Raw genomic sequence first — 18,685 nt, forward strand, 5'->3', positions numbered from 1 at the left:
GGTTGACTGGTGTGACCTGATTTGCATAATATTCCTGCTTTCCCATCTAGGAATATGCATTGAAAACAAAAAGCTGTAGGCTGTAGGCTGTAGACAAGGCCGATCCCTGCAAATTAGTCCAAGTTTACGATGTCTGAGAAAAAAAGTGGGACCAAAGATGGTGAGTTTTATCAGGATCCTAGGCATGCAGCGGGTCCCATAAAAAGAGTGCAATGCCATTTGCCTGCAATAGAATACCAATATGCTTGTTGGGTTCCACAAAATGGGGGTGCAGGAAGCTGTCTTGGCCGTCCGATCATGTTACATCTACTACAAGAAGAATTATGCGTTGCTCTGACGCTCTCCCATGTCAAATCTGACCATGTGCCTGTCCCAGTGCCACCATGGCACCATGGTCTATTTGAGACTTGAAGAATCTAAAGGGACTGATGAAGTTTAATAGAGAAAAATCCCAAATGAGCTTTACTTAAATTTGCCATTCAGAATTGTCTTTTTCGTTCATCTTGTATTTCCGAGCCAGCAGTAAAAAGGACACCAAATCATTACCCTGCCCTGCCCTTTTACTTAACTGTAAAACTGTCAATTTTGGTGTACCTTAAGCTCATAGACATGATTTAGAAAGCTGATGTTGTCCTCAATTGACATTTTAATCAATACTGAAAACTGCTCTTAGCAGTCTCATTGTTTTCTCTTTTTTGTTTAAACTATTTTAATATTTTTTAAAATTATTTGGTTTCTTAATAGTTAATCTCAAGAGGGAGGGAGAGAGGGGGGGGGGGGTGGATATTAACTTACTGTTATTGCTCCTCTTAGTCCTACTCTAAACAAGAAACTTAAACCTTCATAAATCTCTTTCCAATAGGAAATATGGAACATGATAGGGAAATTTTTTAATTTTATCCTTGTATTGCAAGTATACAATAATAGCCATATGAATTATGACTGCTCTAGCAATTAGGCTGTGAGTGATTAGATATTGGTTTTAGGTTTAAGTTAAAGTATTACTCTTTTTGCATAAAAAAGTTACAATCATGCATCTATAATAATTCGGTAGATTAATTCCATTTCAAATTAATATGGACTCATTTTGATTTATGGTGTTTTATTAGTTTTTACTATACCAAGCTTCAAATGTGAGTGTTTTTCCATAAAAGTTTCCATTTCTGAATTTTATTTAAGAATAGATTCATTGTCATTCAAATTCAATGGTGGGCAAACTCCTTCCCTCAGAATCTATAGGTGACTTGTCTTTGTCACATAAACAAAGGTGATATTTTTAGGCTTTATCGGCTTATATCAAATCAGTCATAATCATTGGAGGAGATGAGGATAGGCTTCAAGACTTCAGGTAGCTAGCTGTTAGTCACTAAATTCTGTGAATGACATTGAATCATCTTCTCTTTTCTGGTGCTTCCACTCCTATTATCTCCCAACAATCCAAGCTTGGCAACTAGAAAAACTAAAGATTTTTTGCTGTACAAATAACTGTCACATGAAAGAAGATAACAGCAATGTGCAAAGGCCATGGAGGGGAAAAAGATAACAGCTACTTTCTCATGTCTTTATTAAAGTCATGCATTGCTTATTCAATATCTGGCCACCTTTCCATGTGCTGTTGGATCCAATGTCTTCGCCAACGCAGCTACTTCCTATTAAAGACCATGTATTTCTGCTCCCTTGCCTTTTTTTTTTTTTTATCTTCAAGAAAGAGAAGCTATTTAATAATGAAAAATGGCGATAAGCAATACACATTGTCAATTGATTGGCTTAAAACTACAGCGTTTTCTAATAATAAAAAGGAGCATTTCCTTTAAAGCAAATAATGACAAATCTCACTTATAGCTTTCACATTACACCTCAAAGAAGTTGAAAACAGAGTTAGACGCCAGGGCGACATTCAATCATGGACCAAAGTACTAGACAGCCGTCAAGAATTATGTACAACTCCGCCAACCGACACCGGGTCGTTTCGTCAAAGCGTTTCTACATTTTTAGGGCTTAAGGCTCTCAACCTCTTAAAGTAAAGTACTCGAAATATTAAAAAGTATGGGGTGAGAGAGGCTCGAACTCTCGACCTCAGGATAACTCAGATAGCTATGAGACCTACGCGCTAGCCAACTGCGCCACCACCCCTCGGATGGTAGCTGTGCCCTCTCTTTTCTGCTGTTAGGGGCTGTAACGACCCTTCTTGTAAGAAATTGTGTAGTTAAAATTTCTAGAATTCGTTTAGTTTCATGTATGAAGCCACTTTAAGAAGTATAATCTCTGCCTGAAGGGTTTATTTATCAGTTTGCTAAAGATTGAGACGCCAGCTGATGGTTAGGTAGACAGTTGCCATCATTATGATCAAAATCAGTGGTCTCCTCCTCCCTACCATACACATCAACTTCATAGCTTTCCTTTCTGTTCAGCTCTTTTTATGGATCAGAATTATCTGCCTCTATTTGTTGCATGACTTCTGACTCAAGTAATGCATGCATCCTTGCTCTCTCCCGGTCTCTTGGATACGTGCACTAAAGGAATTAGTAAATGAAGCCACAGATTGCCATTGGAATCCCAGTCGCTGTGTACAGTGCCCCGGCAATGGTGCAGCATTCTGTCTATTTGTTTCCATCTCAATGGAGCCTGATGATATTTTCGGAATTGGTCTGTAACCGTAAAAATCCTGAGCCAAAGCCCCAACTATAGACGGTGTAAATGATGCCAGCAGGGACTCAACGCTTGTACGAGATTTCTCAGGGACAATCCCTGCAAATATTGGACTCTGTATTTCATTTACCAGAGAAACACTAATTAAACAGACATACTTTTCTACTTCCATTGGTAAATACAATACTACTCGTAATTTTTGCATGCCTGATTTCTCAGTATAAAAGTTATACACTATTTGCTCTGCATAAAGCAGCAGAGTTTTGTAGGCAATTGGGGAGCTCTGATAAGTCAAACCAACCATGATTGAGATATCAGTTGTTGTGGAACTCTGAACCATAACATCCTTATCTACTCCATTCCATCTTAGACTGCTCCTCTTTGATAAATGATATGACTTCAGAAAAGTTTATTTGGAACATCAATTTGTTAGCGACCCTTGTCATGCAAACAATTATATCCTTAATCTTGGTGATTGCTAACATTTTAAAATCTAAGATGCTTTATCTGAAAGTGAAGTCTAGGTGTAATGATTCAAAGCATCATCTATGCACACATGAAATGTAAGTAATCAGTGTCGTGTATGGTATTTCTTCTTCTTTTTTTGGGCTAATGTGTCATGTAGAGTGTCAAACATCCTACTTAGCAGAAAACTTTATGCATATGTTGTAAGTATATAAAAATAATAGATAAATAAGACACTTAGGCAATGTGAAAACACCGGCAGTAGCATCCTAATTGAGTGGGGACTGGGGAGCCTAACCCTGGATGAGGAGCACAAAACTCCATCCTGCCACATGCATACACAATTTATGTACGCAATGAAGGGTTACATAGATGTAGAATGGTGCGATTAACAAAATCGACTGGAAACCCAAATTTGTGTACCATCCTAATCATCAGTTACGGGTTAGTGTCTACACTAGCTAGTTCAATTGAACTTAAGACTATATGTATCAATGCAACACGTACAAATCAGTAGGCAGTCTACTTGTTTAACTACGCTGTAGTGAAAACTTACCTCTTTATTCTCCTACATATTCTGTTTGATTACCTTCCAATTTAGTAATCATCCTAGAAGATCCCTATGGTAATGCTATTAAGTTACAGCTGCATGTCAAGCCCGTGTCATGCGCATCAATTTGCAGTGATGATGATGATGCAACGGTTTCTGTTGCTCTTCATTTTCTTCCCAAACAGACCATCCTTACAGAGTTACTTAATATATAGTTCTTTTTTTTCTTTCTTGAAATAGGGAAGAGGGGATGTAATACCCGACTCTTTGAATAGGAGTATATACACCTACCTTTGAGCCAAATGTTTAAGTGCTCTTCATACATAGTTCTGGAAAATATAGTTAAAGGACAGACAAATGGCGAATATGTACAGGTTAGTAGCTGGATTACTCTAGGATATAGACAATTCCATGATGGAGAAAACCAGACCGTGCGCAAAAGCAGTAAAGGGATCACAGGTAATGTCAACACCAAAACTGCAGCAAGAGGGATTGCAGAACCTGAACTTATCTGAGATAGAATTATTCTCCCAGAATTGGGCAAGCATATCCCCCATCCTCCCTCCAAAGAGGCCACCAAGTGAGCCAGCAATTACAAAGAGGGTCATCAGAAAGGCTTGTGTTTCATGAGAGAAACCAATAAGGTCCAACCACAAAGGGGCAAAGGACAAAGCTGACCAGGGGATCGATTCACAAACACCTTGAGCAACAATTATTTGGAAGGAAGGGATTTCCATAACTGACTTTGCTTCTTTCATTAAGTTGTTCACTTCTGACCCAAAGAGCTTATTCGGAACTTCTTCTTCAACTCAATTATTAGTATCAGAATGGTGTGGATCATTAACAAAGAGATAGACCATAATACCAATTAGTCCAACCAGATGGAAAGCAATTCTCCAGCCAGGTACGCCCATGAATGATTTGAATGAATTAATTTTCAAATATCTAATTATTAGATTTTAATTGGATGAAAGCTTTAAAAAAATTAAGAAGAAAATGGAAAAATTTTGGTGTGAAACCAAGTGAAGATATAAATTAGTTAAAATTGAATTTAATATTCTTATCAATCCATCTTACCTAATTGTGACAATCCAATATGAGTACCACAAAACAATTTTGTGATTTTTTTTTTGTTTTTCTTCCCGCTTTTATTTATATGGTTCTATTAAAACTAACAATACGGATGCTTCCAAGTCTAAATATAATTTCCCTTAATAACAAATCATTAATATAGTTAATCAATTCACGTGGTACAGGCAGCATAACAGCCTAACTAAAATAAAGAAAAACAATTGGCGAAAAGTGATGGAGCAACAATATTTTAATCTGATAATTAAAAGAAAAATATTTTCATCATGAACTCTAATAATTACTACTTTAATAATGTCTTCTTTGTTTGTTGTTAGCAAGATCTATGTACCCTCAGAGTTCAAATGGATTCCTATATAAAAAAAAAGCTTGGTTTATGAAAAAGAAAATTCCAATATAAAAGAAACCAACTGCCCCACCACCCCTCATTGATAAAATCAGCTGTTTCCATTCTGATTAGCAAAACCACCTTAAAATCTTTGCAAAATCAGTTTAGTTGAGATGGTGTGATTTATAATTGATTAAATGTTAGGTCTTCGAAACAAGCCTGCCAGAAAACGAGGTACGGATTAGAGTCCAACATTTTTAACAATAATTTATATTGCAGAAGGCCAGAAATTCTGTTCACATGAAAATTTGAAGGGCCTTCAGAAGAAACCAAGTTGTTGAAGCCTTTTATAACTTTTGCAGTTTCAGATGAAGTCAACTTGGATAGCTCAGCTTCTGTCTTACATGTTTGTTAGTCTTCTAACTTTGAGAAGCATGCTGGTGATTCAGAAGAGACTTCTCATCATTATCGTCCAAATTAAGGCTCTCCTCCCCTCCAAACTCCATGTCAATTTCACTCCTTTCCTTGTTAGTAAGCTCTTTTGTGTCTGCAACACAAAATTTGGATTCTTTGTCACCTGATGGAGAATTATTTTCCTCTAGTTGTCGCATTTCAGATTCTATCAATGCTTGCATTCTTGCTCTCTCCCGGTCTCTTGGATATGTGCCATAAAGGAATGAGTAAATGGAGCAACAGATTGCCATAGGAATCCCAATTGCTGTGTAAAGTGCCTTAGCAAGTGATTCAGCATTCTCTCTATCTGTCTCAATCTCTATAGAGTCTGATGATCCTTTAGGTATTGGTTTATAACCATAAACATGCTGAGCCAAAATCCCAACTATAGGAGGAGCAAAAGATGCCAGTATAGACTCAAAAGATCGATCCAAGGCATAGATGCTTGTTCGGGATTTCTCAGGTACAATCTCTGCAAATATTGGACTGTGTACACCATTCATTATACGAGAGAATGATAATAAAATGCAGATATACTATTCTAATTTGCATGCAATGAAAGTATGTAGCTATTAGCTAATGTGTGCATCAGTTGACAGTATACAAACTCTGCTACTTGCTTAGCATGTGGAAGCAGTGCAACTAGAGGATTGATCAGGTTGGCCTATAGAATAATATAATCAGAGTGTATAAACTTACTGAATTAACCACTACTATCACCACGTAATCCTTAGACCATGGTAGTGCTTGTGAGCCAAAACAAATTGCAAAGACTTCCAAATGCTAATTTTGGACATTTTTGAAAACACAAACTAAAATTAGACATAAAACTGTCTTAACACCATTCATTTACTAGCGCTGTCCCTTTATTATCACTGACAAAACCCTGAGGCACAGGCTGCAAATAGACAATGAACTAGGTGATCTGATTAAATACATCTACAGTTTGAAACAAAGTCCTCACAGTAGAGAATGTCTTCTTTTGCTCCAAGAAAAATGTCTGTTCTAATTGTCAAGTCTGCTGTATCAAGAATATCTGTCACTGTGAAAAAGTCTTGTGACTTAGAACAGACATTTTTCTTGTGATGTCCTTTTTCTGTCCCTGTTCTATCTCACCCTAAATGAGTAGAGAATCTAAACTAAGTTCTTACTGAGGCTGAACAAAGTCGCAGAATGTCAGAAACTATGTTTTCAGGGAGCAGGGGTAGTCCACTCAGATTTTTGGCCCTACATCTTGTATCCAAACACTGTCCAGTGTCTGAACATCCATGCCAACTATGCCTTCATTGATCAAAATTCTTAAGATGAAGCAACTGAATTTAGCTCCATGCCTGGTTGTGTCACATTCAGTTTTGAGGCTTGTGCTGTGTTACTATGAAGTATGAACCAATGGTTTGTTGCACTTCACTTTATTCCCTATCCAATCCTAACATGGTAAAGTTATTACCATGTTAGTTTTTTGACACAGAGAACATGCATAAAATGGACTAAGAATACATACTTGTTAGTTGCTGGAGCATTCCAGGATATGCACAACCCCATGATAAAAAATACAAGGCCATGCATAAATGCAGTGGAGGGATCATCAGGTAATGCCAACAGCAATATTGCCGCTATGGGGATTGCAGAACCTGAGCTTATCTGGGATAGAATAATTCTCCCAGAATTGGGCAAGCGTTTAGCTAGTATATCTCCCATCCTTCCTCCAAAGAGACCACCAAGTGAACCAGAAATTACAAAAAGGGTCATGATAAATGCTGTTGTTTCATGGGAGAAGCCAATAAGTTCAAGCCACATAGGGGCAAATGACAAAGCTGACCAGGGGAATGATCCTGAAACACCTTGAGCAACAATAATTTGGAAAGTTGGGATTCTCATGACTGACTTTGCTTCTTCTATGATGTCCTTCAATTGTAAGGAAAAAGACTTATGTGCAACCTGTTCCTTGGCTCCAGTATCACTATCAGAAAATCGTGGATCATTAGCAAAAAGACGGACCAAAATGCCAACTACAACACTAATTACCCAAACCAGATGAAAAGCAAATCTCCAGCCAGGTATCCCCATGATTGTTTTTGAGGCAATTAGCACTGAACAGAGCCCACCTAGGATAGAGCCAATGTTTCCCGTCAGTTGTAGCCATCCAAAAGCCATGCCACGGTTACTATCATCGGTGGAATCAGCAACAAGGGACTGAATGGCAGGTATGACAATGGCAAGTCCAATCCCATTCAAACCTCTTGAAACTGCAACCTAATTAGCCAAATAAGAGAGTTGTTGCTAGATTATGCACCTGATGATGCCAAGGAATAAGTTCTTTTTTCCTAAAAACTATCCACCCAATACAAACAAAGCATCAGCTAAATTTCGTGACAAGTCCAATAAGCTTATGCTTAATTTGTACTATTACAATTGCACCATATGATCCAATAACAATGAAAAAAAAAACTCATTTTGAGCAAAATGTAAGAATTGTAAGCCTTAGTTAAGATACTAGCTTCTAGTTTCATCCTTAATGAGGCTTGAAATTCACTGAGCTTTAAATATGAAATAAACAATATTCATAACATATAATCGACCTGATTATCTCTTTCCATTAAATCTATGTAGCACTCAATATACTTTAACTCTTCTTCTGCTTTGCGATGCTGCATCTTAATCAAATTTTAACCACATAAAAACTAACTGAATAAAGAAGTGTTTCAAAAACTCTAATTACAGATTTCTCATTGGAACACAATATATTTCTTCCATAATCTTGCATTTTCCTGCACCAGTTCTCCAACTTTGACCAAAGCAAATAAGAGGCAGCCCCTTTTTCCCCATTCAAAAACCAATCCAATTCCATAAGAACCACTTGATCCACTTCTATCATCAAAAATAGAAAAACTCAAAGGCCACAATAAAACCAAATCCAATAAAAAAAAAAACCAACAAATGGGCATTCCTATTGCATGAAAGAAACTAATCAACCGAACCCAGAAAGCAAATATCATATCAGCCAAAATACAGGAAAAAAATTTGCAAAACAAAAGGGCTCTATAAAATATAAAAATGTATATTAAGAGAGAGAGAGACCTGGAGGAAGGTGGTGGAAATGGCAACAAGACAGGTGGCAGCAGCCCAGAGGAAAGCGCCGAGAGCAATGACATGAGCACGATTGTAATGCATAGCAAGATAAGCAGCTAAAGGATAGCAAGACGATTGAACTATTGATCGAAAAAGTGTTAATGAACCCAGCCCTGTTGGGTCTGTATGCAAAGCCGCACCAACTTCCTTATAGACTCCTGGCAACAAAGACTCATCTGCTCTTTCCATTATCCCAGCTAGATTCACTAAAACCAATGTTAAAGTCTCTGACTTCATTGTAAAAGGTCTCTCTTCTGGAGCAATTGAAAAACAGAGAATCAAAAACAAAGGTTTTTTGTTTCAAGATCCTCCGTTTCCTTTTTTTCTTTGCCCTGTCCTTGGTCCGAAAGGAGGTGGAAGTTGACTTCAATTGAGTAAATATAGTGTGTATTTCAGCATACAAATAAGTGGAAAGGGATTAATAGGTAGGAACCATTCAAATCTTTAAATTCGACACGTGTTAGGTAGTGATTGGATTGAACTGTGTTCCGTAGTTTTCCTTAGTTTGATTTTGTGAGAGAAGAAAAGGACTTAAGCTGTTTCAGCAGAGTTTTTAGTGCTAAATTTGGCCAATAAAGAGGCTCTGCTGCAAGCCTGCTAGAAGTATGGAATATGGTGGGATTTGTCTTAGGTTTGGACACCGAAATTTATGTCCTTGGTTTAGGTTCCTTATTCTTTTGAACAATTTTAGACCTTGTTACTATTGAATAAATAATAATAATAGTACTATTTACTGAAAAATGAAAAAAAAAACAATTTAACTAAGGTCCGTTGGGTCAGCTAGCAATTTCATTACCAACTCAAATAAACTATTATTAGCATCTTGTTTTGTTACTATGGAATCTGGACGTCTTCCCCATGTTTCTGTATTATAAGACTGGATTTAAATATTTCATTGGTATCAATATTTGTTTTGTATGATGGACGACCTACTGCCATACTTCGATGCAAAACGATGCAAATCCATAACTTGACTGACCCCAACAAAAGCAAGAATCAAATTAAGTACTGTGTGGAAAATTAACTAGTTAATAGCGAAAAGGAAAATAAATGAACAAAAAAGACATAGCAAAACCATATTTAAATCCTTGAATAAATCAGTCAGACGTCCCACTTTTTGTTAAGATGGTGTGATTGGTATTTGATGGAACATCAGGCCATCAACAAGCCAGGTACAAATGATGGTAGATACTTGTCTCGGTCGGAAAATCCAACTTTTTGAAGAACAGTTTACCCTAGACATTCGAATTAATGTGACAGTCTCTTCCAACAAGGAGATTATATCATATCTATGCTGACTCGTTGAATTTGGTAATTTCACTGTTAATCCAATTGCAAATTTGAGCTATGAAGCTTTCATGCAGCATATCTGATGAACTGAAAGTGATTAGCATATATGATCACCTGTAAATCGTATAGCAAGAACTGATTCACAAGTGACTCAGGTTTAAAGTAGATTTCTCATCGTGGAACATGCCAACATACTCATTTTGGAAAATTACAGCGCCTGAGTAAATAAAAATTCTGCTTGACATGAAGAGTTGGATAGCCTTTGCAAGGAACCAAGTCGTTGAAGCCTCTATAACCTTTTTTATGACTGCCCGACGTGTACATCTGTCTTCTAAGTTTCGGAAGCAGGCCGGTGACGATTCAGAAGGGACATCTCATCATTATCATCCAAATCGAGGCTCTCCTCCCCTCCAAACTCTATATTATTAATTCCATCTCTTTCCTCGTCATTCAGCTCTTTTGGGACTGCAATACAAAATTTGGATTGTTTGCCACTTGATGGAGAATTATTTTCCTCCAGTTGTTGGGTTTCTGATTCTATCAATGCTTGCATTCTTGCTCTCTCCCGGTCTCTTGGATACGTGCAATAAAGGAATGAGTAAATGAAGCAACAGATTGCCATTGGAATCCCAGTTGCTGTGTACAGTGCCTTAGCAGGTGATGCAGCATTCTCTCTATCGGTCTCAATCTCTATGGAGTCTGATGATGCTTTGGGTATTGGTTTATAACCGTAAACACGCTGAGCCAAAATCCCAACAAGAGAAGGCGCAAAAGATGCCAGTATAGACTCAAAAGATTGATCCAAGGCATAGATGCTTGTTCGGGATTTCTCAGGGACAATCTCTGCAAATATCGGACTGTATATACCATTCATATACCAGAGAATGCTAATCAAATGCAGATAAACTATTGTAATTATAATTAATATATTCAATGAAAATATGAAACAATAGGCTAATGCATGCATCATTTCATTCTCAACCTGTAGTGGCAGTGCAAGTAAAGGATTGAATCAGTTTGGCCTAAAGAATAATTGTGCATAAACATACTGATAAACCACTATTAGCACCACCAAAGCCCCAGAGCATGTTAGCGTTTGTGCAACAAACCAAATGCTAAATTTAGACAGTTTTTAATTTCACAAATTGAATGAGCATCTAGCAACTATTGATCGATTGCTTTCCACGATGAAGCCCCTAGGTTCCACTATTCAATGCCATTCGCTACTAGGACTATCCCTTTACTATTAATACAAAAGTACCGAAACAACTTACCTTGTTATATTCAACATCAACAGTTTGAAAATGGTTCTCACAGTAAGCAACATACCTTTGCTCCCAAAAGAGATGTCTATACTAATTCACATGCAACAGACTTTGTCTACCAAGAATACCTGCATCATCCGCAAACGAGTGGGAAATCTAAATTAAGTTCTAAATGAGGCTGCACTAAGCCACAGAATGTTTGAACCTATATTTTCAGAGAGAATGATAATCCTCTTGTATGTAATTGTTGTCCTACATCTTATATTTGATCACTTTCCTGTGACTGAATATCCATGCAAAACATGCGTTAGTTAAAAGATCAAAGATAATCCCTAAGGTGTAAGGATTGAACGTTGACTCCTTGTCTAGCAATGTCACATGCACTATTATGCTGTGATAAACAATAAAGTTACTTTCGACTTCATTTTCTTCCGGTCCAACCCAAGCAAAATAAAGTTATCACCAAGTTAGTTATAAGCATAAAGGTGGACCAAGAAGACGTACTCGTTAGTTGCTGGAGCATTCCAGGATATGCACAATCCCATGATGAAAAAAACGAGACCATGCATAAATGCAGTGGAAGGATCATCAGGTAATGCCAACATCAGAACTGCCGCTATAGGGACCGCAGAACCTGCGCTTATCTGTGAAAGAATAATTCTCCCAGAATTGGGCAAGCGTTTGGCTAGAATATCTCCCATCCTTCCTCCAAAGAGACCACCAAGAGAATTGGAAATTACAAAAGAGGTCATGATCAATGCTGTTGTTTCATGGGAGAAGCCAATGAGTTCAAGCCACATAGGGATAAATGACCAAGATGACCCGGCAAATGATCCCGAAACACCTTGAGCAACAATAATTTGGAAAGTTGGGATCCTCATAACTGACTTTGCTTCCTTTATCATGTCCTTCATTTTTGATGAAAAAGACTTATATTCAATATGTTCTTTGGCTGTGTTATCACTATCAGAAAATCGAGGATCCTTAGCAAAAAGATGGACCAAAAGACCAACTACGACACTGATTACACCCACCAGATGGAAAGCAAATCTCCAGCCAGATATCCCCATGATAGTTTTTGAGGCAATTAGTACTGAACAGAGCCCACCTAGGATGGAGCCAATGTTTCCTGTCAGTTGTAGCCATCCGAAAGCCATACCACGGTTACTTTCATCGGTTGAATCAGCAACAAGGGACTGAATAGCAGGTATGACAACGGCAAGTCCAATCCCATTCAAACCTCTTGAAACTGCGACCTAATTAGCCAAATAAGAGAATTGTTGCTAGATTATGCACCTGATGATGCCAAGGAATAAGTAAGTCTTTGTTTCCTAGAACTATCCATACAAAAAAAACACAGTATCAGACGTTACAAGTCTAGTAAAGCTTATGCTTAATTCAGATTGCAATTGCAACATACGATTTAATAACAAGAAAAACAAAAACGCATTTTAGACAATGTTAAAATTGTAAGCCGCAGTTAAGACTTAAGACACTATCTTCCAGTTTCATCCTTAGTAATGCTTGAATATTCAGTGAGCTTTAAATATGAAATGAAACAACCATTATAACATATAATATAAACCTCCTGACTCTTTTTAAACCACACAAAATAACTGAAAAAAGAAATGGACAAAAAGTCTAAACACTGGTTTCTCATTGGAACACATAAAATGCTTGCCTAAATGTATAAATTTCTTTAACAATCTTGCATTTTCCTGCCCCAGTTCTCCAACTTTGACCGAAGTATGCAAGAGGCAACCCCTTGTGCCCCATTCCAATTCCATAAGAACCATTAGATCTGCCTATATACCCATTGAAAAATAAAACTCAAACGCTACAATAAAACCAAATCCAATCAAAGAAAAACCAACAAATTGGCATTCATATTTTACATCAAAGAAACCAAACAATGATACCCAGAAAATTAAATATCATATTATCCGGGAGAAAAATCAAAACCAAAATGCTGTTTAAATAACCTGGAGGAAGGTGGTGGAAATGGCAACAAGAAAGGTGGCAGAAGCCCAAAGAAAAGCACCAAGCGCAATGACATGAGCACGATTGTGATGCATAGCAAGATAAGCAGCTAAAGGGTAACAACAAGATTGCACGACGGATCTAAACAGAGTGAGTGAGCCTAGCCCTGTTGGGTCTATATGCAAAGCTGCACCAACTTCATTGTAAACTCCAGGCAACAATGACTCATCTGCTGTCTCCATTATCGCAGCAAGATTCACTAGAACCAACGTTAAAGTCTCTGACTTCATTGTGAAAATTCTGTCTTTGGGAACAAAGAAAAACAGAGAATCAAAAACAGATCATTCCATTTTTGGTTTAAGATCCTCTGTTTTTCTTCGATCTGTTGTTACCTGTTAGAGAGAGAAGGAGTTGAAAGTTGACTTCATTGGGCAAAACCACTGTGTATTACAACATATAAATGAGTGGAAGGGAATTCATATATGTAGGGGCCATCTTGGGAGTAGACCCAGATCTTGGATTTGGACAAGTGTTAGGTTGTGATTGGATTGAACCAGGGTCTGGGAGTCTTTTTCCTCGGATTTGCTTTTATGATAGAAGAAGAAGAAGACGCAGTTAGCAGAGTTTCTGGTGCTAATTTTGGCCAACCAAAGGGCTGCTGCAAGAAGTTGGGGAAATGGTGGGATCTGTCTTAGATTTGGACATCGAAATTTATGTCTTTGGTTTCCCTATTTGAACAAGGTTGCCCTTAATTATTATTAGTTTCCAATACTTAATTCTGTCTGAGATGACGTGTCAAAATTTTATTGAATAGAATTCTAAAATCTATTTATGCATAAAATGGGTCAATCACGTGAAATAAATAATTATGACAAAAACACTAATCTTTACTCAGAGTTACTTGTGCTTGACCTCAAACTCTGTATCTAATTGCATTTTTGTTTCTACCCAAATTATAAAAACAACCAAAATCCTTTCTTTAATTATGTTTAAACGTAGAGTATAAAATTATTCAAGTTGCACAACTAGCATCACATGCTGAAACAACAAATCGATTTACTTAAGGGTATTGGGTTAGCTATTATCAGCATCTTTTGTTAACGTCAAGCATACTTTAAGCGTTGATATTCGTAACCCCAAATTAAAAAAAAAAAATTGAATCACACAATTTTAAGCAATTATCTTCATAGGGCTTAAGAAATGAGATTATAATTAATGCCCTACAAGGAATAAATTAATCTATAACTTTGTATTAAAAAATCCCTAGGTAGGGCTTTTGCTTAACATTTAGTCCCATCCATTGTTAGCTTCTCCTCTTTTCTAGAGCTGATAGGTTTTAAATTTTTATTGTATTTATATACACATAAAAAAAAACTTCAAGTAGGGTTTTTTTTTACATTTGGTTGTGTATTTTGTTGAATATTAAACTCTTTTTAAAAAAAAAAATTGATGAATTTTAATCTATATATAAAACAAGTCTATAAAATGGATTTGTACAGGACCTTTGAATAATTTTATATATAATTAAAGTGATATGTGTTCAACTATTTTGGACCAATAATTAGAATTGGTAGAACAAAAAATGCTGTGCGAGAGGATTGAGAGGAACATGGAGTTTATAGTGGAATTGTGAGTCAAAATATTTGAGAAGTCTTTGTACCAATGTATTTTATTCAATTTAGTTTTTATATTCAAAATCGTAACATTTTAATTCCTTAATTTTAAAAATTACTTTAATTTAATCCCTCTCTCCAACGACATTTAATTTTATCGTTAAAATGATAACGTCAACACTGACATCAGCGTTGATGTGACACATTTCGATTGCGTGACACCCACATGATGACATGGCATGCCACATAGTACCGACGTGATGACGTTGCATGCCATGTGGCACTACTATGATGACATGACAATACTAACCTGACATGTCAATGTCACGTGGTAAATAAAAAAATTTTCAAAAAAAAATTTTTGTTTTATGTCATAGGGATTAAATTGAATAAAAATATGTAGTACATGAATTAAATTGAGCAAAATTGAGATGATGAGGAATTAAATTGAAAAAAATTAAAAAATACAAATCTTTAAGTAGATGATTAATAAGCCAAATATTTAAATGTAAAAAATTTATGGTATTAAAAATATATATATAAATATTTTCTTATTTGATTATTTGATTCTATAATATATAAATTATTTTTTTTACAAAAATTAAATTTGAATTCTCCTTTTATTAAATAATTTTATACCTAAAGTCAAATTTAAATGAATAACTTACATTGTGTTAGAATAAAATAATATAAAAAAATATAAAATATTTTATTTTATTTGTAGGAGTACAAAATTTTGAAATTTATTTGACTTAGTTTTAACTTGAGCTGAACTCAAATTAGCAAAATAGATTGATTTAGTTTTTCTTTTAAAATAATGAAAAAGAGAGATATGGAGTTAGTAATGATTATAAAAATAATTTTTCATTATGATTTATTTAGTTTAGGCATTACAAACCTTTTAGTACGACATAAAATTTGAGTTACTCCACTCTTTTAATTTTTTATTTATTTTTTATGTTTTTATTTTGTTTAATATTTCAGGTTATATTTTTTATGTTGAAATTTTTTAGATTAAAAACTACATTTATGGTTAATAGAGTTAAATATAATTGTAAATATTTGTATAATTTTATTTTGTGTTTACAAATTTTTTGTAGATCCAAATGAATAATTTAAATTTAAATTTAGTAGAATTTGATTGTGGTATTCGAAGTTAAATAAAATCATTTTATAAGAAACTTTGAGTAAGTTTAAATAAAAGATAAATTAGGCAAGGGTTGAATAATTCAAAAGAATAGTTATTTGTAAATTGTGAAAGTTGTAACTAAATCAACTTATTTTGTTAATTTGAATTCAACTCAAGTTAAAAATTAAGTCAAATAAATTTCAAACTTTAATACTATTATAAATAGAAGGAAAAATAATTTATTTAGTTGTTTTATATTATTTTATTCTAACATAATGTAAGTTATTTATCTAAATTTGACTTTCGATATGATATTTTTTTTGAAATTTTTTTTATAAAAAGAGAATTTAAACTTAATTTTTGTAAAAAAAAAAATTAATGTACATATGTTAAAATTAAATAATCAAGTCAGAAAATATTTATATATATATTTTTTAACACGATAAATCTTTTACACTTAAATATTCGATTTATTAATCATCTATTTAAAGATTTCCATTTTTTATTTTTTTTTCAATTTAGTATCTCAATATCTCAATTTTGTTCAATTTAATTCATATATTATATATTTTTGTTTAATTTAATCCCTATAATATGGCACAAAAAGTTTTTTTTAGTAAATTTTTGATCTGTCACATGGTACTGACATGTCAGTGCCATGTCATCATAGTAGTACCACGTGACATTACCACATCATGACATCGATGCCATGTGGCATGCCGGTCATCACGTAAGTGCCACATTATCAAAATGTGTTATGTCAGTGTTGATGTCAATATTGACGTCATCCTTTTAACGGTAAAATTAGATGCTATTAAAAAGAAAAACTAAATTAAAATAATTTTTAAAATTAAAAAATTAAAAAATTATAATTTTGAGTATATAAATTAAATTAAATAAAATACATAAATATAGAAACTTCTAAGATATTTTGATTTGGAATTGTGAGAAGGTGAGCGGGAGAAAGGAATTTAACATAGGTTCCAATGGCATTACAACAGTTTAGCCCATTTGGCATTTTAAGCTGTTCCTTATTAGAGCCCAAGCAAAAGAAGAAAGGAAAATACAGAAAGAGGTCATTTGGTGAGACTCCATGAAATAAGCCCAGGAAGAGCAAAAGGGCTGCGAATATAAGTAGTGGCTGAGGCCTATGTGCTTCACAGATTGAGGCTATTGCATAAAAACATGGTCTGGGTGGCTGCACCTCTGCCTCCTTTTGGAGATTGCAAGAATTGGGTTTTTTGTCCCAAACCTGCCGAGATAGGTCATCTTACATAGCATAGGGCCAGAATGTCAGATGTCAGTATCATTGAGCTAAATAACTCGAAATGTGTTGCTCTGCTAGATAGATATTGACATTATTTCAAATCCTTCAACTTTCTTAGACAAGACTTCATGCTTCCTTTGTGAGATGGGGATCAAAACTAGTACAGGGGCTTGTAAGAAATAGTTTATCATACATATGTCATGCTGAACATAACTTCTACATGAAACCCATTCTCTACATGAACTCAATACATAGAACAAACAATGAGCAGATTGTCAACCATATGACATCTCTCAGTAATAGACATAAATTACTCATATGTAATGGCCATTTTTAATAGTTAAATGGGCAAAAGTGGTCACAGCCACAGTAGTATAATGAGAAAAGGTTGAGGCCAGCAGCAAATTAAATATAAGGGACGTGTCAATGAGTCACAGTCATAAGCATTGATGGGATGCAGACATCACGTCCGTACAGGTAAAAAGCAGGTCCGTCCCCTTCTCCCCTTCCCCACCCCCCACCCACCGGGCCGCCATCTCATCATCATCATCATCATGGTCCTCGCTTTCTCCTTCCTCTCGCTCATCTCACCTTTACGTCAGCTGACGTAGAAAAATTATATATTCAAAAATTTGATTTGTGGTTTAGGACATTGGGAGTCTGACACTTCAGTCTCAGCCCAAAAGCTCTTTTACGGCCCACAAAATGATGCCCCACAGCACCCTTTTGGAAAAAGTATCAGCCCAGGCCTTTTTTAACCATGTGGATAATTGGATATATTAACATATTCCTTTGTGCCTTTTTTATAAATGCTACATGATTATAACTCAGAAAGGGACACAATTTAAAATAATTGAAGGGTTCAGCTATTTATGATGGTTAAACTATAATAGAAATTTTATATATAAAAACTCGTACTCATAAAACTGTGATAAACAAAGTAAGACAAAAAGAAACAGAAAATATTAGGGATTGCAACTGATTCTAATAATCATTTTTAATATGAAAGAAAAAAAAGAAGCAGATCTTCTATTGATTGCTCCAATCTTCTTATAATTGTTGTAAGGAATTAAAACTTAAATTGCCACATGAAAACTTTTGTTGGAGTAAGCAACTTAATTTTTTGAAGATTAATTAATGTTTACAAGATTTTTCCCGTACCGAATAATTAGTACATGTAATAATGTACGAATTTATTCTATCAATTAAACATTGATTATTCTATCCATACAAAATTTGTTATATAGAATGAACATTTTGGTGTTGGAGCTAACTGGTCTTTCGGTATCAAAGATTGAGGATTATTAATTCTTTTTCCAGGGCTCACTGTTGATGATGACATAACTTTTACTTTACAAACATTGAAACATTATCTCCATTTTGTATTCATGTGCTGCAGATATGACTCACCGAAAGTGTCGCTATTACATCTAATCACATTTTACTCGATTGCCCTATGCTACAAACCGAATCCTAGA

At 35.2% G+C, this 18,685-nt stretch overlaps 2 protein-coding genes, 1 non-coding gene and 1 pseudogene across 3 annotated transcripts; all 4 read right to left on the reverse strand.

Moving 5' to 3' along the window:
- Positions 2,048-2,133, reverse strand: TRNAM-CAU. The gene is given in 2 exon segments: positions 2,048-2,083; positions 2,096-2,133. It is a non-coding gene; the product is annotated as a tRNA-Met (tRNA).
- Positions 3,589-4,581, reverse strand: LOC18611581 (annotated as a pseudogene).
- Positions 5,302-9,037, reverse strand: LOC18611582. Its single transcript, XM_018114354.1, has 3 exons — positions 8,613-9,037; positions 7,036-7,787; positions 5,302-6,020 (listed from the first exon to the last, which is right to left on the reverse strand). The coding sequence occupies exons 1-3, from the start codon at positions 8,898-8,900 to the stop codon at positions 5,501-5,503; spliced, it is 1,560 nt and encodes a 519-aa protein (XP_017969843.1). The 5' UTR covers positions 8,901-9,037; the 3' UTR covers positions 5,302-5,500.
- On the reverse strand, positions 10,034-13,691 carry LOC18611584. The gene is made up of 3 exons (XM_018115272.1): positions 13,201-13,691; positions 11,723-12,474; positions 10,034-10,810 (listed from the first exon to the last, which is right to left on the reverse strand). Exons 1-3 carry the CDS (start codon positions 13,486-13,488, stop codon positions 10,285-10,287), a joined length of 1,566 nt encoding a protein of 521 aa, XP_017970761.1. The 5' UTR covers positions 13,489-13,691; the 3' UTR covers positions 10,034-10,284.

This window comes from Theobroma cacao, chromosome 1 (genome assembly GCF_000208745.1).
Source record: "Theobroma cacao cultivar B97-61/B2 chromosome 1, Criollo_cocoa_genome_V2, whole genome shotgun sequence".
Taxonomy (NCBI): Eukaryota; Viridiplantae; Streptophyta; class Magnoliopsida; order Malvales; family Malvaceae; genus Theobroma; species Theobroma cacao.